Source organism: Triturus cristatus, chromosome 2_1 (assembly GCF_964204655.1).
Source record: "Triturus cristatus chromosome 2_1, aTriCri1.1, whole genome shotgun sequence".
Classification (NCBI taxonomy): Eukaryota; Metazoa; Chordata; class Amphibia; order Caudata; family Salamandridae; genus Triturus; species Triturus cristatus.
In genome coordinates, this window is record NC_140581.1 from 516,066,625 (window position 1) to 516,092,832 (window position 26,208).

The 26,208-nt window shown below is 45.3% G+C and overlaps 1 protein-coding gene across 1 annotated transcript in view; it reads left to right on the plus strand.

Moving 5' to 3' along the window:
- ATG10 (autophagy related 10) overlaps positions 1-26,208 on the plus strand; it is a 549,992-nt gene that overhangs the window by 265,146 nt on the left and 258,638 nt on the right. Inside the window, exon 4 of the mRNA XM_085632419.1 lies at positions 8,902-9,043. Within this exon, the coding sequence (XP_085488545.1) occupies positions 8,902-9,043 (142 nt within the window). The remainder of the gene's footprint in view (positions 1-8,901; positions 9,044-26,208) is intronic.

A 26,208-nucleotide genomic window follows, 5' to 3' on the forward strand; every position in this document is an offset into this window, starting at 1 on the left:
GCTTTTTGAATTGCTTCTTAGTTTACTACTTAAACTGTTCTGTAGCGTTTAAAGTCAGGATAACCTAATATGGATATGTTCGTCTCGAGCTTTAATGAAAGCGAAACCTTATGATGCCAGAAGATTATATCAGTGACAATTTGAATGTAACAGGTGTTTAAATGTAAAGAGATCCCCTCATTAAAATGTATCAGCATTATACCGCTAAAAGAGAATGGAAAAAAACACAACTAATGACACAAGTACAACATCTACGAAAGTGTCATGTGGGCCTTACTGAAGGCACACACCCGTGACTACTTCTTCGCTGCTCTGCCTCGGTGCTGTCACACTCTGTGTTTGCATCCGTGGTTTGCAGTAAAAATACAGTGCGGAGAAAAAGTAGATTGAAAAAATGTGTCAAAACGTCGTCTGCAGAGAAACTAGAATAATAAAAATGTGTGACTACTAGAAAATGAAAAATGTGCCTTAAAAGGCAGAGGTAATTGCACCGAGAGCAGGGGCACGGGGGCACCCTCCTTCTAAAGCAGAGATGAGCAGTTGCAGTGAGGTAAGGAAGGAGGCGTGGGACTAGTAAAGGTTTTTTAGGATCCAAGAAGAGTAGCATTAGGGGGTTAGTAAGGGGTTGGCAGGGTTCAGGGAAGGCTATAGTTAAAGGGCAGTTATGGGTTTTTACGGTTCAGGATTGGGTAGGTTCAGGAATGGGTAGCATAAAAGCTTAGTAAGGGGTTTTTAGGGTTATGGGGATGGTGGTGTAAAGGGGTTATAAGGGTTTGTTTAGGAATCATGGAATGGTAAAATAACAGGTAGTTTGGTGTTTTATGGTTCAAGGAAAAAGAGTAGTTTGTGTTTTGTATTGCTCAGGGAATGGTAGCATTAAGGGACAATTAGGGTTTTTAAGTTTGAGGGAAGGGTAGCAATAGAGGGTATAGAGTTTTGTAAGGGTAAGGGAAATGTTAAGGAATAGTTTGGGTTCAGCAAAGGGTAGTGTTAATGAGTAGTAAGGGTGATTAGTGTTCATTGATGGGTGTATAAAGGGGTAATAAGGAGTGTTAGGGTTCATGGAAGGTAATGTTAAGGGGTCGTAAGAGGTTGTTATGGTTTAGAGATTGGTTGCCTTAAGGGGCTATTAAGGGCATTAAAGGCTCAGGGAAGTGTAGGTTAATGGGTAGGGTTCATGGAAGGTAATGTTAAGGGGTCGTAAGAGGCTGTTATGGTTCAGAGATTGGTTGCCTTAAGGGGCCATTAAAGGCATTAAAGGCTCAGGGAAGTGTAGGTTAATGGGCAGCAAAGGTTTTTAGAGTTCTGGGCAGGGTAGCACTAAGAGATAGTTCAGGGTTTTAATGGTTCAGGGTTGTGAAGGGTACCGCTTGTAATAAAAAATACTTTTTTTTTTAAGTCAACATTTTTAGAATTTCCATTGGTAATATTAAAGGACATGACATTATCAGCTTGACAGCTTCAACTTAAAGAAGTCGACATTTTAAAAGTTGACAATATTACATGCAACCATGTCTGTAACACGAAGTGCCTATTGGTGTAGGACTCGGTGGCGTAATGTGTCTGTAAACTTTCTTGCTTTTTCATTTTTGTTAGTGCTCGTATTTACTGTTAGTTTATTACTCAGAGGGGTGACAGGAACAGCTTCTATGTCATAATCTAGAATAGAAAGTCTTAGAGCAGTGGGACACAGAGTTATCGTGGTACAAAGCCCACCTACACCGTTGCTGTGAAAAAATACCAGTGCACATACTGGGGAAAACTTTTTTTCTTGCCTCACACCACACAGGCCCATTGCTCTGAAGCTCCATATTCCTTATGAATACCACCCAAGAGCATTGTTAGTGAAATACTGACCCGCCCACAAACCTGAAATTTGAGCGGCTGTCTCCATGATAAATAAGTAGAGAGCTGTCGTACACGATGTTAGCGGACTAGCTCCGCGGGGCACTAACGCAGTCTTTCCTCGCTGTCCGCCTGCCCTCCTGACGTCACGGCCAATCGCACTTCGAGGTCGGCCGTGACGTCAGCGGGGGCCCGGCGGATCGGCAGACGGGAGCGTAATTCTTCGCTAGCGGTTGTCTCCCCGCTTGCTCCTCGTGGGCCGCTGTATTAGCACATTATAAATAAAACGTTGTATCCCCAACCACATGTGTCTCGCCTCCCTCACTCTGCCACTACATATGGCGACGAGGGTTAATTGATGCTGTGCGGCCCACGTGGGATATCCGGTGCCCTGAGCCCCTCGTGCTCCTCCATTGCTGCGGTGCTGCCCCCTGCTGGTCCTCCTGCAATCACGTGGGCGTCCTGACGACGCTTGGTCCGTTCTGCTGCTGGCTGGATGCTGCGTGTCCCTTCTGGGCCCCGGTGGTGCAGTTTGCTACTTGATGAGGGGGTTGGAGTGCTGGCCCTTGCTGTCTCGTGTGCCCAGGAGGTGTGCCGTGAGAGTCATCCTTCCCTGTCCCTCCCAGTGTGCTCCGGTGGGCGTGGAGCCCTACTTGCTGGTGCATCTGCAGGCGTGGTCCAGTCCTGCGTGCTGAGGTTCCAGGTCGTGCTTCCAGCCGTGCCTGTCCGGTGGCTGTCCTTGTGGTCGTCGTCCTCCTGCTGCGGTCCCTGACCCCGACGATGGCTCAGCCGGTCAACATCTGCGTACCTCCTCTGTTCCTTGATTCTCCTGGTAAGCCGTGCATGAAATGGAAAGGGTGGCTACGTGCGTTTGAGAACTATATCGTTTCCATAGACGGCGAGGGGTATAGCCCCGAACGCAAGAAGGCGCTGTTGTTCGGACTGCTGGGGAAGGCCGGCCAGGAAGTTTTTGACAGTCTGCCAGTGTTCGTGGATCCCCCCGGGGCTCCCGCTCCTCTGAATGTGTATCAGGAGACGGTTAAGCGGCTTGAACTGCAATATGCCGAGGAAGGTAATATCATGGTGGGGCGCCATAAGTTTGCTCTGCGGCGACAGGAGGAAGGAGAGACTATTGAGGAGTACATTGCCTGCTTACGCGTTCTGGCGCAAGACTGTGAATATGCGGAGATGACCGATACTTACATCAGAGATCAGGTGGTGTTCTATTGCCACTCCAAGAAGGTGCAGGAGAGATTGCTGTCATGTAGAAACCCTTCCCTGAAAGATGTGGTGGCCATTGCGAAGGCCGCTGAGCACTCCATGGTGTCCACTAGGGAGCTTGCATGCAAAAGTCAGGCTTCAACGGTGTGCTACGTGCAGGACAAAAGTAAAAGTGTGTCAAGGACTCCCGACAAAGCAGCAAGTGATAGAGGGGGTGGCAGGAGGCCGTTCACCTGTTTTAGATGTGGGGCGCGGGACCACTTGGCTGATAGCAGGCCGTGCCCGGCTCTGACCAAGAGCTGCACGAAATGCAGGAAGGTGGGCCATTTTGCAGCTGTGTGCAAGACAAGGAAACCGGGTGGGGGCATGAAAGTGAGCTCGGTGAGTGATAGCGATGCGGAGGCGAGTGCGGACATAGTGTTGTCCATTGATGCCGAGGACGGCAGAGTGAAGGGGCCTATTGGCTCCGTTCTGATTGGTGCTGTAGAGCTGCAGTTTACGGCTGATTCTGGTTCCCCTATAACCCTGATATCTGACACCACGTTTGATGCGAAGTGGCAGGGAGTGCGATTGCGTGAGACTGATGTGAATCCCAAGGCCTTTGGGGAACAGGATATTGTGATGAAAGGGTTCTTCTGCGATACACTCACCTTTCGAGGGCGCACTGTGATGACGAAGGTCTATGTGGCTGAGAAAGGGAGAAGTCTTGTGGGGTGGAAGGACCTGGCGAAGCTGGGTGTGATGCTAGTCCCGGGGGCCGACGACCCCATTGTTCTGCGTGATGACTGGGTCGGCTACATACATCCTGGCGAAGTGCATGGGGGCTTGGCTGAGGTCATTGGCGAATTTGAGTCCGTTTTTAGGAATGAGGTGGGGCGTGTGAGAGGGTTTGTACACGCCGTACAGTTGAAAGAAGGGGCAATACCGATAAAGCATAAGGTCCCTCTCTCTGTCAGAGGGGAACTGAAGAAGGTCCTCGATAAGTTGAAGCAGGAGGGCGTGATAGAGGAGGCAGGCGCATCAGAATGGGTGTCCGCGATAGTTGTGTCCAAGAAGAAGAGGACAGGGGACATTCGTCTATGTGTGGACCTGCGGTCCTTGAACAAGAATATCCTAGTGAACTGTCATCCGCTGCCCAACATCCAAGAAATTCTGTCGTCCACTTCAGGGTCCAAGTTCTTCACCCTGATAGACCTGAAGTCAGCATACCACCAGGTGTGTCTCACGGAGGAGTCCAAAAAACTGACCACCTTCATTACTCCGTTCGGAGCGTACAGGTACGTCCGGCTTCCCTTCGGCCTTGCATCAGCGTCGGGTGTTTTCCAGAAGTTGATGGACTTGCTTTTCTGCGACATGAAGGGCGTCGAAGCATTCCAGGATGACATCCTGATCCACACGGAGGATGAGAAGGGGCACCTGGAGCTGCTGGGGACGGTGCTGGAGATCCTGCGGGAGAAAGGGATGACGGTCTCCAAAGACAAGTGCAAGTTCATGGAGGGCAGGATAGAATATCTGGGGCACGTTCTGACTCCGGATGGTATTGCGCCCAAGGAGGACTTGGTGAAGGCCATTCGAGAGGCCCCGTGTCCCGGAGACAAGGACGCCTTGCGGTCGTTCCTGGGGCTCAGCGAGTACTACTCGAAGTTCATGCAGGGTTACGCACACACAGTGGAGCCCCTTAGGAAACTGCTGCGGAAGAACGAAAAGTACGTATGGCGCAGGAACAACGAGCTGCCTTTGAATCGGTCAAGCTGGCCATTGTTGCGGCTCCAGTGTTACAGCCTTATAACAAGGATCACCGGAATGTCATTACTGTCGATGCCAGCGCCAAAGGTATCGGGGCAGTGTTCTGCCAATTCCAAGGGAAGAAGGAAAGCACCATCGCGTTCATATCCCGGTCGCTGAGCGACGCGGAGAAACACTATAGCACTATCGAGCGGGAGACGCTCGCGTGCGTCTGGGCAGTGGAGAAACTGAAGAACTATTTGTGGGGCAAAGAGTTCGAGCTAGTCACGGATCACAAACCGTTGATTTATATGATGGACGGCGAAGGCCGCGGTAATGGAAAAGCCAGCTCGAGACTCCTGCACTTGCTGTCCAAATTGCAGGAATACCACTTCACCATCAGACACATCAAGGGGGGCCTCAACAGCAGGGCGGATTGCCTATCGCGCTTGCCTATCGCAGGCGAGGAAGAAGGTTCCCTGGACGACACGGAGTGCGTGGTGGCGATGGTAGACGCGACGGCCATCTGCGAGGGGTCTATCTCTGAAGAAGAATGGCTGGCTGCCCAGGAAAAAGATGTGACCATCCGAAGGGTAGTGGACCACATGACGACTCATTGGCCTCCGGTCCGGAACTTGCACGGGGCACTCAGATGTTTCCAGCAGATAAGCGTGGAACTTACGATTGAAGATGGCTTCCTGAAGAGGCATGAACTGTTTGTACCCCCGGAAGGTCTGAGGGACAAGCTGATCAAGATCGCTCATAGAGGTCACCCGGGGAGTACAGCCACCAAAAACCTCCTCAAGCAGTACTACTGGTGGCCGGGGATGTGCAGCGACGTCTGCGGCTTCATTGACAGATGCGGGCCGTGTCTGAGAGCCGACAAGCATTGGAAGACGGCCAAGGGGGAACTGCAGATGGTGGACATTCCGGTTGGACCATGGTGCAAGATTGCCATAGATTTCGCAGGCCCGTTTACGATACTGCCGGATGACTGCAGGCATCTCATTGTCCTTACGGACTACTTCTCCAAATGGATCCACTACAAGTTCGTTAGGGAGGTTACTACTGACCGGGTGATCAAGGTGCTGAAGAAAATCTTCGCGACGGAGGGGCAGCCGAAGATCATGGTTTCCGACAATGGTACCCAGTTGGTATCCCGGCAGATGACAGATTCCCTGGCCAAGCTTGGAATCAAGCAGGAGAAGACCCCGCTGTACAGTCCGAAGAGCAATGGGCAGGTCGAGCGGATGAACAGGTTCCTTAAAGAAGGTATCCAACAGGCTGTGGCGTCTCAAATGAACGTGAAGGCGTTTTTGGCTGATAAAGTGCACACTTTCCATAACACGCCTAATGAAGTCACAGGACATACGCCGTTCTATTTGATGAGAGGGAGACGGTGCATGAGCGAGCTTACCCCCAAATTCAACAAGTGGTATGACATGAGGGATGGAACGGAGGATGTACAGGAAGAGGGGTTGAGAGTCAAGGAGCGCATAGTGGCTAAGCAAGAGAGCAACAAACTGTATGCTGACAAGGTTAACAGAGCCAAACCAAAGGAAATTGCGCAGGGAGATTGGGTACTGGTGAAGAAGCCCTACAAAGTAATGAAAGGGGAATCTGTGTTTCAAACCCCACTGCGGGTACACGGAGCAACTAGAGGGGCCGTGTGTCTGGAAGGTGGGGGATGGCGTAGCAAGGACGACATAGTCAAGCTCAAAGCTGGGCAAGAGGAAATCATCATGAAAGGTGGTCACATGCGTGAGTCCGAGAGCGATGATAGCGCGCTTGAATGGCAAGACAATGAGGTCACTGGCGGAAGTATGTGTGTTGATGAGGTTGGGGGCAATTCCCCCGCACAAGGTGGGACCGGATGCGGAAGCGCACTTACGAGCGGGAGCACATTGCATGGCACGGGAGGTGTTGAGAGGCAGATGGGCGCAGGCCCCAGACCAGGGAGGTGTGACAGTCGCAGCATGGGGAGCCCGGGCCAAAGCGGTACAGGTGTTGGTGGGGTGGCACAAACCCCGTATGTAACCCCTTGCAGGCCGACACGGCATGTCAAAGCACCCAGGAGATTTGATGACTTTGTTATGAGATGATAATGTGTTCTATTATTTTTTTCTGTTGATAAGGGAGATGTTGTACACGATGTTAGCGGACTAGCTCCGCGGGGCACTAACGCAGTCTTTCCTCGCTGTCCGCCTGCCCTCCTGACGTCACGGCCAATCGCACTTCGAGGTCGGCCGTGACGTCAGCGGGGGCCCGGCGGATCGGCAGACGGGAGCGTAATTCTTCGCTAGCGGTTGTCTCCCCGCTTGCTCCTCGTGGGCCGCTGTATTAGCACATTATAAATAAAACGTTGTATCCCCAACCACATGTGTCTCGCCTCCCTCACTCTGCCACTACAAGAGCCCACCAGGTAAATGAGGGCGCCCCCTTTTAAGAGCCAGTCCAGCAGAATTTCTTAAAACTCCTCTCGTGCAGGCTTTGTTTGACTTGGATTAACGTCTAAGCACTCGTAGGAGCCCCCCTCACCGCCTATCTATTTCTTTAAGGCGGGAGAGGAAGTGGCACCAGCACGGTTAAAAAACTACAGACTGCAGCGCGGTTGGCCAGTCCTGACATACACTGGTTACTCAGGATTACATTGGCCGCTTAAACAGTAATATTCGAACTGTGCTGCCATGGCAGCAGTAAGGCAGGCGCCATGTGGCTGAAGATCAGAGGTCTCAGCACTCAGCTGTGATAGATTTGACAGCACTCCAAACATGAATAGGATTCATGCCAGAGACAACAAGCATTGGCATAGCCAATAGGTCTCACCTTTGGGACCTTATAAGTGTTTAGCTATTCAGGATATTATCCTGGGTGGTGTGCCACCAGGAATTTTTGAGCTATACAACAAATAAACACAATGATGGACACATGCAGACAAGTGCGCTCAATTTCACTACTCACAATGACATATTTTATCTCCATATTAATAATCCTCACCCTCGGTTAATGTTTCCATCTAGTGCCAGGGTGTTTAAAACACAGTCACAGTTGACAAATCCAAATATCGAAAGCTTTCACCACCAGCAAATGAACATACAACCAGCAGAAATCTTTTGGCGCAGATTCCCACAATAACAAAAGAAGGGGCCATTCACATAACACACACCACAAACCACAAAAAATGCCTCATGCCCCTTAAAGTGTATAAGTTGTTCAACTCATTGGTACTTGTTTTATTACAATGGAAAATTATGAATGGCAGAGTTCGTCCAGTCTCAAACCTTTGCACTGTTGTGTTTGCACAAAGCTCTGCAGGAGGTGCTCATCCCGCTGAGCTACCCAACTGCTTTAGAATTGTATATCTTTCCCTGCCATTAATGTGCTCTAAGGCCGAAAAATCCTCTAGTAAACTCCCAAAAAGAAGCCGGACTAATTTCATTTCAGGAATAATTACTGTTTTTACATGAAAAATTTAGTATAGCTTGTGTTCAACTGAAAGTGAAAATAATGAAATAGATTTTAAATAGAATAGTAATGGAGCGAGGGCTAACAATACAGCCAAATCGTCTAATTTGCCATTGAGAATAGAACTCCTGCCACTCACCTATGGCTGAGCTGGCCAGCTGCCACCAGACTCCACATTCACAATGCACCAGCAGGCTAATTCACCCAAGCTCTAATGGCAGAAACATGTGAATGTATCACACAAACTATTCTTTCAAATGAGCACTCGCTTCACACTGCTCACTCGGCTCTTACATTTCGTGTGTTAGTACACTCACAATATACAGTGGGTTTCGGACAACAAAAAGGCGCCAATGGAGCTCGGGGCAGTACAACACCAACCTACAGCAAACCATGTTTTAAAGAGCAAACTACTCAACTACGTCACTGCGTTCACAGGGCTGTGCTTCAAAGCGTAAGGAAGCTGTAGGCCCCGCCTGCAGCACTGTTTACAGTATGCCTCTCCCTGCATTGGAACTGGGGCAGGTCAGTTCACTTTTTTTAAGACAGATTTATATAGCGCAAAGCGAGACCTAAAAACTACAGGTCGCTGAAATGACAAACCGGCTTCTTAAGTACATGTTTTCTGGTTTTTGTATCTTTTAGGATGCCCTTGAAGCTCATTCAGCCTGCGCCCATGTATCTAGCGACTGCTGTGCAGAAACAGAAGTTATTCGTTCGGAATACCACGTTTTATATTCCATCAGCTACCAGGCCCCAGTTCTTTACTTCCGGGCATGCTTCCTAGGTAAGATACATTTAAAGACATATAAAATATGAAGAGCAGAGGTGAAGATATCATTTATCCATTTGTTTTTCGCTTTTAGGATGTAAATTGAATAATCACTTGTTATAGGTAGTACAGATCATCTTTTTTTGGTTCTTGGATCATTGTGAAAGTAGTCCGTCCTCGCAGAGTAATTTATAAGTATCAAAACCACAAGCCAAGAGACTAATGTTTTAGCCACAAGTTAGAAAACAATACATTTGATGGCATAATACTAGTAAAATATTCGGTGGATTCAAGTTCTTGGGCAGCACCTGTTTATTAAAGGTGAGGTACTCTAATGCAGTTTCGATTTTCTAATTAGCATTAGTGTACGTTTAATTTTCATATTTTTGAGCACAAGAACACTTCAGAAAAGAGATACACGCGTGGCGCTTTGTTTGGACCCCAAAAACAGCCCCATACTGTCACTAAAGAAATACGACAAAAAAAAGAGGAGCTTGGGGAGGTGTAACAGGTAAGGGAGATAGGGCAAAGATGTACAAGCGGGATGGTAGGAATAAGCATTTGCAATGCAATAGGTCTCGCATTTGCGAGAGTTTAAGCTATTGGAATTGTAAATGACAATGCCTTTTATCTGTTTTGCTAATTAACACATAAATTAATTTCATTTACAATGCCAATAGCTCAAACTCTTGTAAATGCAAGCGATATTCAATGAAGCGGCCGCATTTGTCCCGGGCTACTCAGAAAGTCAAAGCGCGCTTGGCATTCTGAATGTTGCAGGAAAGCATGTCGTGCCTGCAGTAGCAGAAACTTATTAAAGAAAATAGTGTTTACCGACTCAAAAAGACATACCGTTTTACAACCGATGTAAAAGGGCCAGCCCTCATGGGAGGTTACAAATGAAGACAAGGCGGTATTAAGGAGGGACTAACAAGCCTATTAACGAATCAGAAGCCAGCATTTACGAAGGACAATTACACAAGCCAATGGCAAATATGGGCGGAGAGTGGGTGGGGCTTCTATTTCATACTCAAATACAGCATGCTGCAGAGCAGCGCACGAGCTGCCCAGCCTCGAGCTAAAAATAAAGAGGCTTGTTACTACCTAAAATGATATGGTTTATAGTTAAATTATAAATTGGCAGAGATCCAAACTTGTAAGTGTCCACAGTGGTGACGCTTACAAGTTTGGATCAAAAGATAATGTTTTACAAAGCAACAGTGAATGTCCATGTATGCGCATTACTTCAGGTACAGTTCAACTGTGAAGTGCCATAAGAGCCACAGGGTTCTGCAGCCTCACAACCAATGTCTGAATTGTAAGACCAGCTAAATTATTTTTGGGGGACTTTCACTTGGCACCTCAAGTCACCTTGGTCACTTCAGAGGGCTATGATAAAAATTTACAGAATAAACAGAAAGACAAAAATAAAGTTAAGTGTCCAGCTGGTCCTAATAATAACACTCCCAGTTTAGGTAGGGGGCTCCCAGTTTTCTACCCTAAAAATTATGATATTTATGCTTTCTCTGCCTTAAAACTTCCTAAATATAGCAAATATGGTCTCCTATTTTTCCCTCTGATCTCACTTATAGCCAAATTGACACGTATGCTGGTTCTAGATCGCATTCTTCTATCGCCGTCCTTGTTTGGGCAATTGTCTAATGAAAGGCTCTGCTGAATATTCAGTTTAAAGTTCAGAAACGTCAAAAGACCAGATTTAAAAGATGTGTCCTTAAAAGCGTTCATCTGTTCTTTTGTTGCTCTCAATATAAATCATGTTGTTCAATACATTGCATGAAATAAAATTAATAAGTGCCTCTTTCTCCATTAAACAAGAAACTCGCGTCATGAAAAGTTCTCACTTAACCTAGTTTACTTCGTTACCTCCTTTGAATGGAAGGCCGACCCTGATATTTGTTTGTAAGTTCGCTCTCGTAAACATGTTTGCAGCTCAGGGTCGCTGGCAGGTGGTTACTCACACCGCGTACACAGTCATAAGCGTGAACAATACTTTACTGGCCCGTGTTTTGGGGTTTCACCTTTGATTGGATGAGATGTTACTAGACTGTGTACCAGCCTAAGGTGCCCGGACATTCAGAGCACAGAAACAAACAAGCATTTGCAATGCAATAGGTCTCGCATTTGCAAGAGTTTAAGCTATTAGCATTGTAAATAAAAATTCCTTTTATTTAGGTTTTAAAACCAAACCCTGAATAAAAGACATTGTCATTTACAATGCCAATAGCTCAAACTAGCGTAAATGCGAGACCTTTTGTATTGCAAACCTGTATTTTGATTAACACTTCGTACAAGTCACTGACCTTCTCCCAGTCGCGCTGCAGAAGGAATAAATAAAACGAAAGAAAAAGGAAATAAAGGCACATCCTAGGAATGGGCCAGATATAAAATAGAAAGCTCAAAACTCACTTGCAAGTGACGCCTGTGACATAAGAGGCCGGATCTCGTAGTGGGAGAGGGAGGCCTCCTCGCCCGGTTCACTGACACCCACAGAGGCATTGACAGTGGTAAAGATAGAAGACGGACCCCGTCTTTTCTGTATTTGTTCTTCTTCTGCTGTGGCCACCCTTTTGGAACAGATATACGTCCATGTTAGGTTCCATTATCCAGTATTGCTTTGCACTCCAATACTTTTGGGTCATGTTCATGGCGAGTAAATTTGGATTTTTTAAACATTATTTAACATCAAAAAGTCCAAGCTATCACGCTTCCACATAATTGTTAATGCTGATCTGGCAGGCATCAACAGTTATTAAATAATCCTTCTGCGTATATTAAGTAAAAAAATTGAAATAAAAAAAAGAAACAAACAGCATGGGGTCAATGAATTACTGTACGGAGTCCGTAGTTCCTGCCAGCCACACAACTTGTTCTGGTGTTGTGGGCTGCTGATCAGCTGGGAGGCGGGCAGGTCGGAGCGGTCTGCGGCTACAGAGGTTATCCGGAAGAGGGTTTTGCCCGGCCGCTATTAAAGACGAGGGAGGAGGTCAAATAGGCAGCTTGTTTTTGGCGGCTGGAGGGGGAGCAGATGCAGCTCTGAAGCTGCCGATAAAATTAATGTGTGGCGCTTGTAAAATGGGCGCCACGCTGAGGAAAGTTGAGCATTATTAAAAATTGGAGGAGCTTAAAAAAAGCGCAGCGCCCAGTATGTGCATGAGTGCAAGTGAAGCAGGCATGCTGAACAAAAGCGTAGTGCCCAATATGTGCATGAAAAACAAAGCGCAGCGCCCAGTATGTGGGTGCCTGCGAATGAAACACGCGCCATGGTAAAACAAGCGCACGCCATGATGTATTTGCTCGGCTTTTTCTGCCGAGCCACTTGGACGGCCTTGCCTGCCAAAAGGTTTCTTGTCTTTATGGGGCCATGTGTTTGGCCCCATAAAGATAAGAAATCTTTTGCGACCAACGCAAAGCAAGCGAGTCCGTCCAAATGGGACGGCTAGAAAAGCCAAGCAAAAACGTCATCGACACCTTTGTTCCAATGGCTGGCCACCGTTTAGCATAAATGGTGACGCCGGTCAATGGAACATAGGGGCGGGGCTTAAATCCCCTTACAGAAAATACCCTGTTAGCACTAAATCTCGCCAGCGAGTCTGCGCATGCGCGCAGCCTACGCCAGGCAAGACCTAAAAAAGGACGAGCGTGGGAGCAAGCGCTCTTTCGTCAACTGTAAGCAAACAAAGCGGACATCTTCAAATGTTTCAGATATAAAGTAAACAGGCTAGAAATGTTGCATCTATTCAGCACTAAATGGACTCAATACCTCAAAACACGTTTGGCTAAAAAAATAGAGATGAAACAAGTACGTCCTGGCTTCATTAACAGATAAAAAAAATAAAACACTCTTCAGGTAAAATCGAGTATATTTATTTCAAAATAATGTTTAGTATAATAAGTTGAAAAATATACAAATGATAATAGAAACCCATGCTTTGATTTAGACATTATAATCATTAATCGAGCAGAGTGTTAGACTTACACAATTCCAAGGTGGCGGGAAACGGATTGCGTGATGAAAGGCCAGTTTAAAAAAATACATATTTGCAATGCAATGGGTCTCGCATTTAAATGTGAGACCTATGGCATTGGAAAGAAGCGTCCGCCATTGTCTGGGCTGCTTACTGCAGACACAACATGCTTTGCTTACTTTCAAACATGTTGTGCCTGCAGCAAGAGAAACTCAATAAAGAAAATAGTGCTTACAGACTAAATAAGCCATTATCAAAATGGGGTTGCCCAAAAACGGTCGAGGACCTGGGTTCAATATGGTATGAAAAACAGTGTTCCTAAACCTAAATCACAGATGATTGAAACATAATACTACAATTGTTATTTGTAAAATCTTTTTGAGTCTTAACGCTTATCGACTCACTGTATTAATACATTTACTTTGCTACAGATGCAACAACCAAGAAAAGTATTTTTCAAAAAGAGGTTTCTAATTCCATCCTATTTCGAGATAATAATAACCTGTTTACTGGACAGTTAAGGGTACAAGGAGCAGGTTACATTCTAGGAACGTGCAAAAAAGAGAGAGGGTGCTCTCGTGATGAAAGGGTGTATGGAAATTCCAAGAGTAGTGATAGAGGAACAATGGACAGTTTTTTCTCGACTGATCATACAATCTCAGTCTAATTGCAACCTGGCTACATATACTTTCAATTTCAATTATATATCATTCATTTCATTGTACAGTACACAATTGAATTCTTGTGTGGCACGTTTTTGAAAAAGAACTCGTGGTCCAGGTGGGGTATAGGTGGGCGTCGACGTTTCGACCCGACTTGGGGCACAGGGGTGGGTGGGGACCTCAGCCTGCGGTTCTTCTTCAGGACAAAAGGAGCAACCTGAGTACCGGTGAAGTGTCACAGGCACATATCCGTGGGTTCTTCTGGGTAGGGGGGGTACATCCCGTATAATTCTGGCAGCAACAATCTTAATGATTCATGGGAGCTGCTGCAAAAGGCTCTTGTGGAACCTTCTCACCCGATTTAAGCAGGAGAAAGCGCGTATTGATGCTGGTTGTTGACATAGACGAGCAGTGGGATTACCTGCCTCCGCATTGGAAGACCACGCTCTACCCTTCATCCCTGGATGAGGACGCGCTTTCTCCTGAGGTCCCCACCCACCCCTGTGCCCCAAATCGGGTCGAAACGTCTCTCTCTTGTCCACCTCTGACTGCTTTCTCTCTAGCTCTCCCTCCCTCTCTTTCTCTCTCTCATGAAGCCTCCCATGCCTGCTGCGGTAGCCTTAGGGAACAGTGGAACATGACAGAGCCATCAGCAGCGAATTTGGGTTTTCAAAACCAGCCTCCATGGGCTTCAGCTCACTTGGGAAATGCCCAGTGGAATAAAAGGCCTGCCAGGCCCCCATACGACGGTGTTGAGTGCTCCTTAAGGTCCAGGGAGTCCCCAGAGGTATAGCAGAGGCTAAATTAAGTAAGTACTAACCGCTCTCTTTGTGGTAGTGTGGGTGAGCAGTTAGTCTTATCCAAAGGGTGTGTTATCATTTATTGTATTCACTCACTCAAGGACTGATTACACACACTCAGAGACGCATAAAAAAGTATAGTTATATTTTTTTCGAGAACCAAGCAGGACTTGGTACAGGTAGGTAAAATGTACTTTCAATTGTAAACCTTTACACAGAAATGCAATTGGGAATGGATTTGTAATTGTTACAGGTTGGCATAGTTTCAAAAAGCGGTTTAAATTACACAGTATTTGCTTTTAGAATACTTTTTGATTACTCTCAGATTACTTGGGTTGGTATGCTTAGATACAAAGTATTTGGGGTGTAAGAGGTATTAGAAGCGCACATATAGTCTTCACACTAAAAAGTTACTAAGAGACAAAATAATACGGTGCATCCAGAAAAGGGAGAGAAAACACCCTAACCTCTCCAAAGTTCAATCATAAGATTGATTATAAACATTCACAATTTTTTCGGAGCACACGTCACCAAATTAATCAAGAGCATTCATTACAGAATAATACAAATAAATGGATTTGTTTTCTTATTCTTCTTCTTGTTTAATATTCATAGATCTTCCCATTCCTTGTGCCTGTGCCAACGCGTTTCGTCGTTAACGGCATTAAGCCTACGACTTTCTCAAGGCTGGAAGTAACATAGAATTCAATATTGTAATGATAAAGAAAAATAGAATTTACATACATATCGAGAAAACCCAAAACATTTGCACCCAGTGCAAAGGGCTATTCAAATGAACTAGTTTGTGACAGTATAAAGTATACAAAGTAACATTGAAGAGATATTATTAAAGAATAAGTAGAGAAATGACTAATTAGATACATTAACATCCAATTCAAATTCTGGAAATGAATCTCAGCCTCCTTGATATATAACATTTCTTATTATGGTGATATCGTGATACTCAAAGTACAACCCTAAGAATCCATAATGTGCATATTATGAGTATAAAACCCACGTGTCATTAGATCTCAATAACAAAAATCGAAAGGTACCTTTAAGATCCTATTTATAACTGAATCTGTAAAGATCAAAGATGAAATTACTTAAGATAAGGCAATGGTCTTTCATGGTGTCTGTTTTAATCACAAATGACCGTACTTTCCAAAATAAATCTTACCTTGAGAGAGGTAATTTATGGTGGTATTGATTATCCACGAAACAAATTTGAATATCCAAATTATGAATGCTTGTCTTAGGTCTTAGGTCAGCCCCAATATTAATATGTCAATTCTGCAAAATTGTAAGACACATGGATTTATAGTACCTTTTGCTATACAATTATTAACTAATTTCAAAATTTTTGGGCAAGCATTATCGAACTGTTTCATCCAATAGTTAACTTATGTCAAGAATATAGTCCTAGGTCATCACCAAACAAAAGAAAGCGCCACTATAAAATACCGTATTCTTGCCCTACATCTTAGAATATGGCTTTATATGTGCCCTGTTACTCGTAATAACAGAATAAAGCTAGATAATAGCACCTTAGTATAGAATATAATGTTCAAAATCTTGCACTATATTTATAATGACTTGCCCACATGGAAGTATAGCCAAAGTAAGCCTTTATATTACGTATAGCTCATAGCTGAAAGGAGATACCACTATATCGTACCTTAGATTGATCTCCAAATGTATCAAACCACGGCGTCCATTACCGTCGTGTATCTTACTAACCAGATAAGGTCCACAAAGTTCGGCACCTGAAGTACAGAATGATACTCTAAATATACAAACTATAGCACGGTCGATTAATTCAATACTGAATACAAAACAGTCATAATAAGTACCTTCGCTCCCGTGAACTCCTCCCGAATACAGGCGGTCAACATGACTTCCTGGTTCCTCATTCAAATAAAGTCAGGCAAACACTAAAAAAGGACTATCAGACGTTCTATTATGATCCGCGCCAACATGATATACATGTGGCCAAAACTAGGGCCCTAAAAATCAAACGCATGTCCACTTTGAAATCTGTGAAAGATACTACACAAACAGCACAACCTATCAGATTAATAACTGACTTTACACCTATAAGTGTTTCACTTAGGAAAAGCATGTGTAAACATTGGCACATTTTGAAATTAGATAGAACTTTAGCAGATTGCTTAACCGAACGACCACAAATCACTTATCGAAGGGGTAAAACTCTTGGTTCTCTATTAAGCCCCAGTTATCCAGTGCATAAACAACCAGAGTCCTGGCTGACACAACATTCTAAGGGCTTTTATAAGTGTGGTCATTGTGGAATGTGTAGATGTGCCAAAGATAAAACGCGAGATTTTCAAATTAATGACAGTAAAATATTTACCATATCAACAAATATTACTTGCAGTACCAAGTATGTTGTATACATTATTGAATGTAAATGTACTAGGATATATGTGGGAAGTACTATCAGAGCACTGAAAGAACGCGTTGGTGAACATCTACGGGCTATTAAGTACAATGATCTACGTTATCCTATTACTGAACATGTACATAATTGTAAAGCTCAGGGCCCAAATAAAACTTTCATGTTCTTTGGTATAGAACATGTGAAACCGGATCCACGTGGTGGTAATAGGGAATTGAAATTGCGAAGGACAGAGGCAAAATGGATCATGCGTCTGAGGGCCGTGGAGGACGGTCTTAATTTTGATCAGGAATTACAATACTTTCTAGGTGACTGAGATTTGGATTATCAATTTACGGTAGTTTTGGATGTGTTTATTTCTATATACTGAACCATCAATCTCTTGCTGTGACTCTCAGGAGTACTGGAAGGCGGGGTCTTATTTTGGTGTTATATCTTTTGGGTTACAAGTTGTTTCAGAGTGATAATTTCTATACACTTATGTCTATTCATGGGATATTTAATTTAGAGTTATTGACAACTACGTTGTTTTTCTATATTATCTTGCTCTCTATACCTTATTGTGGGATATCATATAGGTATTACATCTGGGTAACTGAGTCTATATTAAACAGCTCCAACGATATTTGGGAGCTTAGCTTCATCTCAATGATAGGGTTTATATTGTCCACTAATAATCAAAATATTTTTTGTGATGTATTTTATCTTTTCATCTAATTATGGTGCTAATTGATAGGAATGTTAGACTGATTGCTTACTAGTAGCGTATTACTATTGGAGTTTCGTTTAATCCTTTATGACGCAAAGCAAAAAGCATTATAATGTAGTCCGTTTTTTATGTTAGCGTCCACTTCACTCGACGTATACTTATAGTTTTTTTTGCCTAAAGAAGGTGTCCTTTGGAATAAAGGATAGCTTGTTTTTGCTTGTTATGAGCGTGATGGAGTCATGAGAATGATTATAACTGATACTATTAATAATACGATCGATATTGTAGATGAACATTGGAGAACACTTCTTAAATGCTTTATTTTGGCTTCCCATCTCAAGATGGAGCGGATCATAATAGAACGTCTGATAGTCCTTTTTTAGTGTTTGCATGACTTTATTTGAATGGGGAATCAGTAAGTCCTGTTGACCGCCTGTATTCGGGAGGAGTTCACGGGAGCGAAGGTACTTATTATGACTGTTTTGTATTCAGTATTGAATTAATCGAGCATGCTATAGTTTGTATACTTAGAGTATCATTCTGTACTTCAGGTGCCGAACTTTGTGGACCTTATCTGGTTAGTAAGATACACAACGGTAATGGACGCCGTGGTTTGATACATTTGGAGATCAATCTAAGGTACGATATAGTGGTATCTCCTTTCAGCTGTGAGCTATACGTAATATAAAGGCTTACTTTGGCTATACTTCCATCTGGGCAAGTCATTATAAATATAGTGCAAGATTTTGAACATTATATTCTATACTAAGGTGCTATTATCTCGCTTTATTCTGTTATTACAAATAACGGGGCACATATAAAGCCATATTCTAAGATGTAGGGCAAGAATACGGTATTTTATAGTGGCGCTTTCTTTTGTTTGGTGATGACCTATGACCATATTCTTGACAAAAGTTAACTATTGGATGAAACAGTACAATTTTGCAGAATTTACATATTAATATTGGGGCTGACCTAAGACATGGATTCATAATTTGGATATTCAAATTTGTATCGTGGATAATCAATACCACCATAAATTACCTTTATCAACGTAAGATTTATTTTGGAAAGTACGGTCATTTGTGATTAAAACAGACACCATGAAAGACCATTGCCTTATCTTAAGTAATTTCATCTTTGATCTTTACAGATTCAGTTATAAATAGGATCTTAAAGGTACCTTTCGATTTTTGATATTGAGATCTAACGACACAAGGGTTTTATACTCATAATATGCACATTATGGATTCTTAGGGTTGTACTTTGAGTATCACGATATCACCATAATAAGAAATGTTATATATCAAGGAGGCTGAGATTCATTTCCATAATTAGAATTGGATGTTAATGTATCTAATTAGTTATTTCTCTACTTATTCTGTAATAATATCTCTTCAATGTTACTTTGTATAGTTTATACTGTCACAAACTAGTTCATTTGAATAGCCCTTTGCACTGGGTGCAAATGTTTTGGGTTTTCTCAATCTGTATGTAAATTGTATTTTATTTATCATTACAATATTGAATTCTATGTTACTTCCAGCCTTGAGAAAGTCGTAGGCTTAATGCCGTTAACGACGAAACGCGTTGGCACAGGCACAAGGAATGGGAAGATCTATGAATATTAAACAAGAAGAAGAATAAGAAAACAAATCCATTTATTTGTATTATCTCACTGTACAATGTAAGTAAGACTTAGTTAAGTTTTTTCTCCATACAAACACCAGTTCCCCACGGTCTAGATAGGCACTCAAATTGCACCACCTGTGGCACTGGGGCGGCCCGGGTACAATGTGCAGGGGCCCATTGTTAGCCAATGGGTCTAAGGGTGCCTTCGGTCAGGGACAGCTTATGAGCAGGCCACCTGGGCGTGGAAGCAAAGCTCCTGGGGTTAAGGTCAGCACTGCAGGGACAAACAATCAGCACAAGAGCTGCACCACCAGCGGCACTAGGGCGGCCGGGTGTAGAGTTCCAAGTCAGGAGCCCTGTGATTTCCAATTGAGACCTTCAGTTCAGCAAAGTTACTGCAGGCTTGTGCAGGGAGACTTCCTGAAGGTGACCACCAGCTGGAGAGGTAAGTTGGGTTCTTGAGGGATGCCTGGCCACCCAAGGCCATGTTGCGTCACGTGCAGGGGTGTCTTTTGGCATCAGGTTTCTTTACCAGCTCTGGTCACGGTCAGGGGCACTCTTCAGGCTGAGGCTGCAGGTGTCGTCTCGAAGCTTATGGGAGGTCAGGGATCACCAATCCCACTCGAACTTGTGCCATGGGCATCAGGTGCAGAGTGGTTACATAATCTGGATTCTTGTCTTGAGCAAATCCGGTGCTCACGGGAGACAGAGTCCATCAGATAAGTGCAGGGTTGGTCATCCAGGCTCTAGGGGTTGCTGACTGCTGCATTTGGTGTGGTTCTCGCTGTAGGCAGATTAAAGGCGGGCCAGCAGGGTTGGGGCCAAAGCAATAGGTGTCCTCTTCTTCCTGGGTCAGCACGGCTCTTCGGTCCTTCTTCTTTCTTCCTTGAATCTGAGGAGGCAAGGTTCAGGGTTGCCTCAAATTACTAAATTTAGGTGTGTTAAAGGGGTGTGCAAGTCAGGACCAATGGCTCCCTTCCTTGGGGTGGGTATACCCCCTATTATGCCACCCTCAAGTGGGAGGTGGGCTTGAGCCTTTCCCTAATTGGTTGAGTCCCCTCTTCTTTAAGATGGAGGGGACTGAGATGTGTGCTTCACCTCGCCTCCCCCACCTGAGGGGTGGGCTGGCAAAGGTGGGCCCACCTCTCCTCCTAGCTTGGTTTTCCTGCCGATTCTTCTGCTCAAAGTGGGGGCAGAACCGGTGGAAGCCTGTTGCTGGGGGCAGCAAAAGGCAGGGACAGCTTCTAAAGGCAACAGGCCTTTGAAGCTTCCCCTTTCGTGGACCCAGCCCATCTTGGGGGAGGAGGCATGACCCCTCTGCCCAGGATGGGCTTTTTTTCTGGACCCAGAGAGCGGAGGCTCCTCTACCCAGGGATCCAGAAACCTGTCTGGTGGTGGCAAATGGCGGGCAGCTATTCAGGAACCACACCAGGGCTGGTCGCTTTTCAGGGGGCATCTCTAAGATGCCCTCTAAGTACATTTTACATGAAATTCCACACTGGCATCAGTGTACTGAGAAGCTTGCTGGCAAACTTCCCAGCTTTTAGTAAAGCCATTATGGAGCTGTGGAGTTTGTAATGACCAACTCCCAGACCATATACTCCTTATGGCTTTACTACACTTACAATGTCTAAGAATGGACTTGGACACTGTAGGGGTACAGGGTTCATGCCACTGTACCCTCACCTGAGGATAAGTGCACCCTACTAGAGGGGTGACTACCTAGGCCTTAGGCAGTGGGTTGCAGGCGTGGCACACAGGGATGTGCCATGTCAACTTTTCACTTGTCTCTGCACAGAAACACAGAGCCTGCAATGGCAGTCTTTGGGTGTGAATGTACAGAGCTTCTAAGTGTGGCACAATAGGTGCTGCAGCCCTTAGAGGCCTTCCCTGGTCACAGTGCCCTTGGTACCCATGGTACCTTTTACAAGGGGCTTACGTTTGGCCAAAGATGTGCCAATTGCGGGTACAAAGGTACAGTCTTGGGAAAGAACACAGGCCCTGGGAACCTGATTGGCAGTGACCTAGGGCACATCAAGCCATGTTGAATCAGATGTCAGGCAAACATTGGGGGTGGGGGATAACCATACAAAAAGTGGCACTTTCCTACAAGGACCAGTTCCTGATATCAAGCCTGCCTCAGGGTTGGGCTTGGGCATGGGCGAGGTGGGCCCTGGTCCAGGGCACCAGTATTCCTAGAGGTGCAGCAGGGAGCTGATTGACTTAATGCCATGCAAATAGCAGCTCATCTTGTTAAAGACTTTGTAATCAGCCCTCAATGTACCTCAGCGTAATTGTCAGCACCCCATCAACCTGCCGCCCTCCTCTCATCTTACTCACACCTCCTGCCATCACACTGCAACGACCCACCACCCCCACAACAAACACCAAATTTTCTCTCCATCCCGGGCAGCTGTCCCGGGCAATTCGATTTAGGGCCGGCCCTGACCAGCCTTCATCCACCTCCATGTAACTTAGTGAGGATGTGTACTCAGCCAATCAGGTGACCTCTGGAGTTTCTGCCACTGCAGTTCTCTCCTCTGTGTAAGTCATCTCATTTCTGTCTCAAAGCACCATAGGACTCCTAAACCAGCTATCCAGCCTCTGTCACAGCACTGGTGGATGACCCGTCCTAAATCTATGACAATGTGGAACCCCAGCATTTCTTTACTCTTAAGGACTCCACTTCTTCTGTATACCATGTTCTAACTCATACCACTCAGAGGAGTAATCTCTATGAATTCTCTCTGGAGTGATTCTTATTCTGGGTGCCACAGTTGCCAGTTGCGTTGCATATATATTATATATTGTGTGAATTTTAGTAAAAAGCTATCTCTATGTTTGTACCATTCTTGCCTATACCCCTTTCACCCCCCCCCCCACCATAGGAGTTGGTTTAGCCCATGGAATGTTAGGTTTATGACTAGATCTGATGTTGATTCTTGATGGTTATTCTGGATGAACTCCCTCATTAATGAGACCCAATAAAGTGTGTGGTTACCTTATTATTCTGGACCTCTATTTACAATAATCTCTCTCGCACTTTGTCCTAATACATTAAGCTTGTTGCACTCGTGTCTCTAAATTTCATGGCCAGCTAGGCGACATCATTGTCGATTTTACACAAGACCAGGAGGCACTGTGGCACTAGAAACGAAAACCAGCCCTGGCAAAAATATTCAAACCAGCCTTACTTTCTTTCCATCAATTCTCTGTCTCGCTTATTTCCCCTCTCTCAGATCTCCCTCCATCCTCTGACTTTCCTTTCTCTTTACTTCAACTCTTTTTCTCTTTTCTTTCTCTGTCTCATATTCTGGTTATGCCTTTGCTACGCCTACTACAATAAACACTCGGACACTAGAGAGAGTAAAAGAGGCTGATTTGGGCCTTCAAAAACACAGCCTCTAAAACTCCAACCCACCAGGGAAATGCCCATTAAGATAGGTGGCCAATCCAGTCGTGCCCAGTAAACAAGATTCTGGGTTTACCTTAGTTCAGGTCTGTCACTAGTCTTGGTTGCTGAGGCTGCCTGAGGCCCCTGTCATATCAATGGCTCTGCTCAGATCTTGCCCTGTGGACAGTCTTCTTCGGTACACCCTTGAGGCTAGATAGAGACAACTACCCACTGCCACAACAGTGAGCTTTCAAGTCAGTGCTCAAAAGAACAACAACTTTGCATTCCCCATCGCTTACTTTTCCCAGGTCTCACATAAGGGTCCTCCACTGCCAGATGTCAGCTACATGGGATCACCAGATGGTGCATCCACTATGTTGGCTACCTAGCCACACCACCCGCTCCCAGGCTTAATGTTCATTATAAGTCCCTATTTCAACCTTTTTCAAGTCTGCCCCATAATTCTCCACTTATCTAATTTATTTTTACATTTCTGCTGTACTCCCTCACACAGCATTTTATATAACATGTTTCCCCACTCACGCAGACTCGCAGTGTTCTCATATCATTGTCTCCCACAGTCTTTCCAAGCTGCTACCTCTTCTGTGACTCTGTTACTCTCTTGGAGCCCTTCTTGGATCAGAATTCCTTTCACAAAGGGCTCATCTAAAAACGTATTTACCCTATCAGCTTTAAGCCCCCAGACCACATATCCGTTTCCAAACTTTGTTTTTAAAGAAACATTTTATTGATTTTATAGGCAAAGCACCATTGTGCAACAAACAACATAGCATTAATTGAACCTCCCACATTCTAACACGATTCTAGATCCCTGTCTACCCTCTGTACCGCAGTTCTCCCACTATTTACCTCAAAATCTATTAAACTTTTAGGGACAGCCTTGTTCCACATAAATAGGTTCTTTTTGCTTGGCACACCAGTCCATTGCCACTCGCTCCTCTGCCAAAGAGGGTGTGTTAGACCTGGTACCACTGGCGTGAGTCTCCCTTCCATTTTTTTGCTGTCGTCTCCTCTTATTTTGATATGTTTTTGCTGGTTAGACACTTTGGGCACTGTGCCACTGCTATTCAGTGCCACAGTGCAAGTGCTCCATATGTTAAAATTGATGTAATGAATTAGTGACTTCATGATTGGCTTATTTCATTTACTTGTCAGACCCTAGTACGGTGCACTATGTGTGCCCAGGGCCTGTAGATCACATGTTGCTAGTGGGCTTGCAGCACCGATTGTGCCACCCACAAAAGCAGCTCTTAAAGTGTGTCTCAGGCCTGCCATTGCAGAGCCTGTGTGCAGTCTAGTACTGCCATGTCGACTTGGTAGGTGCACCCTCTTACCAGTCCCTAAACCTTCCCTTTTCTACATGTTAGACACCCCTAAGGTAGGCCCTCGAGCAGGGTCAATTGTATGTGAAAGGTAGGACATGCCCTGATGTGCGTAGCATGTCCTGATAGTGAATTATGCCCATTTCGTTTTTCACTATTGCAAGACTACCTGTCCCCATGGGCTGTTTGATTATAACACCTTATAATCCTAACTGATCCAGGGAACATGGTAGGAATTCGAGTTTAGTACGCCTGAACTCAGAATGATAAAATGCATCTTTTAGTGTAGTTGGTTTTAACATTCTGTGTTTGAAAATACCACTTTTAGAAAGTAGGTCTTTTCTTGCCTAACCATCCAGCCTGCCTGCTAGGTTGTGTGTTGCATGTCTGGTTTGTGAGTGACAGGGACTGGGGAGGCTCTAGGAGACAGGGTGATTCAGCACAAGGTTGAATAGACCTATCTGCATGTAGAGTGGTGGGCGGAGTAGCACTTGGGCCTGAATAGGACTGTGCCTGCCTTCCACAATGCTGGCTCCACCTCCTGTGGTGTGTCTGAGGACCCTGGCCCACACTGACACAGGAAGAAGGTGTACACTGGCAGAATGCACCCAGAACTGGTTTGGACTAGGTACAGGGCCCTCTGCCTTCAGAGGACAAATGATTTACTGGTATAAATATTGGGGCCCAGACCCCAGGACTTTAGATCACTTCTGGGAAAATAAGACAAACCTTTGCCAAAGAGAAGAACCAAGGAAGCTGCAGGAGTTTGGACTGCCCCTCTGCAAGTGTGCTGTTTGCTGGGTTGGCCTGCAGTGGTTTCTTTTTTGCCAAGGAAAGGAGAAGGAACTTTTAAGGAACTTTCATCATCTTGCAGAATATTTCTCCAAGGGCTTGAATTTGAGCTTTCCTCCTGTCTGAAGTCTCAGGGATACAAAAGACTTCACCCCTTCTCTTTGCCTGCTTCTGGAACTTACTGTTCTAGCTGCTACAAAAGGAAATTGCAACACCGACGCCGGCGAGAGACGCTGTACTCTGCATCGAAGCCGTGAGCGCTGCTCCGACTTACAACATAGCCCGATGCCTACTGCTGTGCCGCATAAACTCCGAAGCCGACATCATTGCGGAGCCGATCGTGGGTGGTCAAGAATCCATCGACATCGTGACATCGTACGGAACCGTGGTTTCGGTGCAATCGTGACGTCACCTGCTCTCCGGTAAGGAACCAACGCCTCCCCTGCTTTGCGCAAGCATCGACGACCCGACGCATCACCCCCCAAAGCAAGGAACCGGCGCCGCACAGCACCAACGACACGCATCTCCAGACGCCGTGAGCTGTCTTTGTTTTCGCTTTTCCAAGGTACCCTTTCTGTATGGGGTCTGTTTTGACTCCAGGCCCGACGCCGCGCACCTCTCGGTTGGCGCCGTACTTTGGGATTTCTTTGACCTTACGTCGTGATAACTCCAGTTGGAGTTATCTGTTGCTAAAGACTGCTTTTAAGTGAATAACCTATTTTTGAACTACCTCTACCATCTTGAAGTATCATTTTCTATTGCAGTATCGTGGATTTTGTCGTTTGTGGTCTTGTGTTAAGTCTATATAAAGAATACTTATTTTTATAAAACCTGTGTGGTGTCCATCTGTAGTGTTTTCACTGTATTACTGTATGTGTTCCCAAATGCTTTACACACTGCTTCTAAGATAAGCCTGTCTGGTCGTGCCAAGCTACCAAGGGGGTGAGCAGGGGTTATCCAGGAGTGTAATCCCCTTTCCCTGACTAGAATCAAGGGTCCCTATTTGATCAAAGTTGCAAGCCATTGCCAACTAGAGACCCCCAGTTCTAACAGGGTGGGCTGGGAGATTTCCATTTGGGAGCAGTGTCCCTTTTGATAACCATTGTTGCAATGCCCTCCAGCGTCCTATGCCCCCTACCACACCCGAGATCTTCCAGAAGCCACAGCCAGGCTAGTTTGGGTAATAGTTTCACTGTTCGATGTAGGACTTATTGGAGAGTTCCAGCTATCCTGTACCATTATGCGGCATTGCTGGGGCTTTGCCACACCATGTGAAAGAAGTTTGCTGGCATACGGCCACACTGGGCACATTTGGGTTCAGGTGGTATACCCGCATGCCAAAGACGCTGTGGAGTGAACTAGGTCAGGTGTAGGTAATGAAGCTGGACCAGCCAGCTCTGGGACGAGATGGCAAGTTCCCGAGGCGCCATACAATCCTTCTGC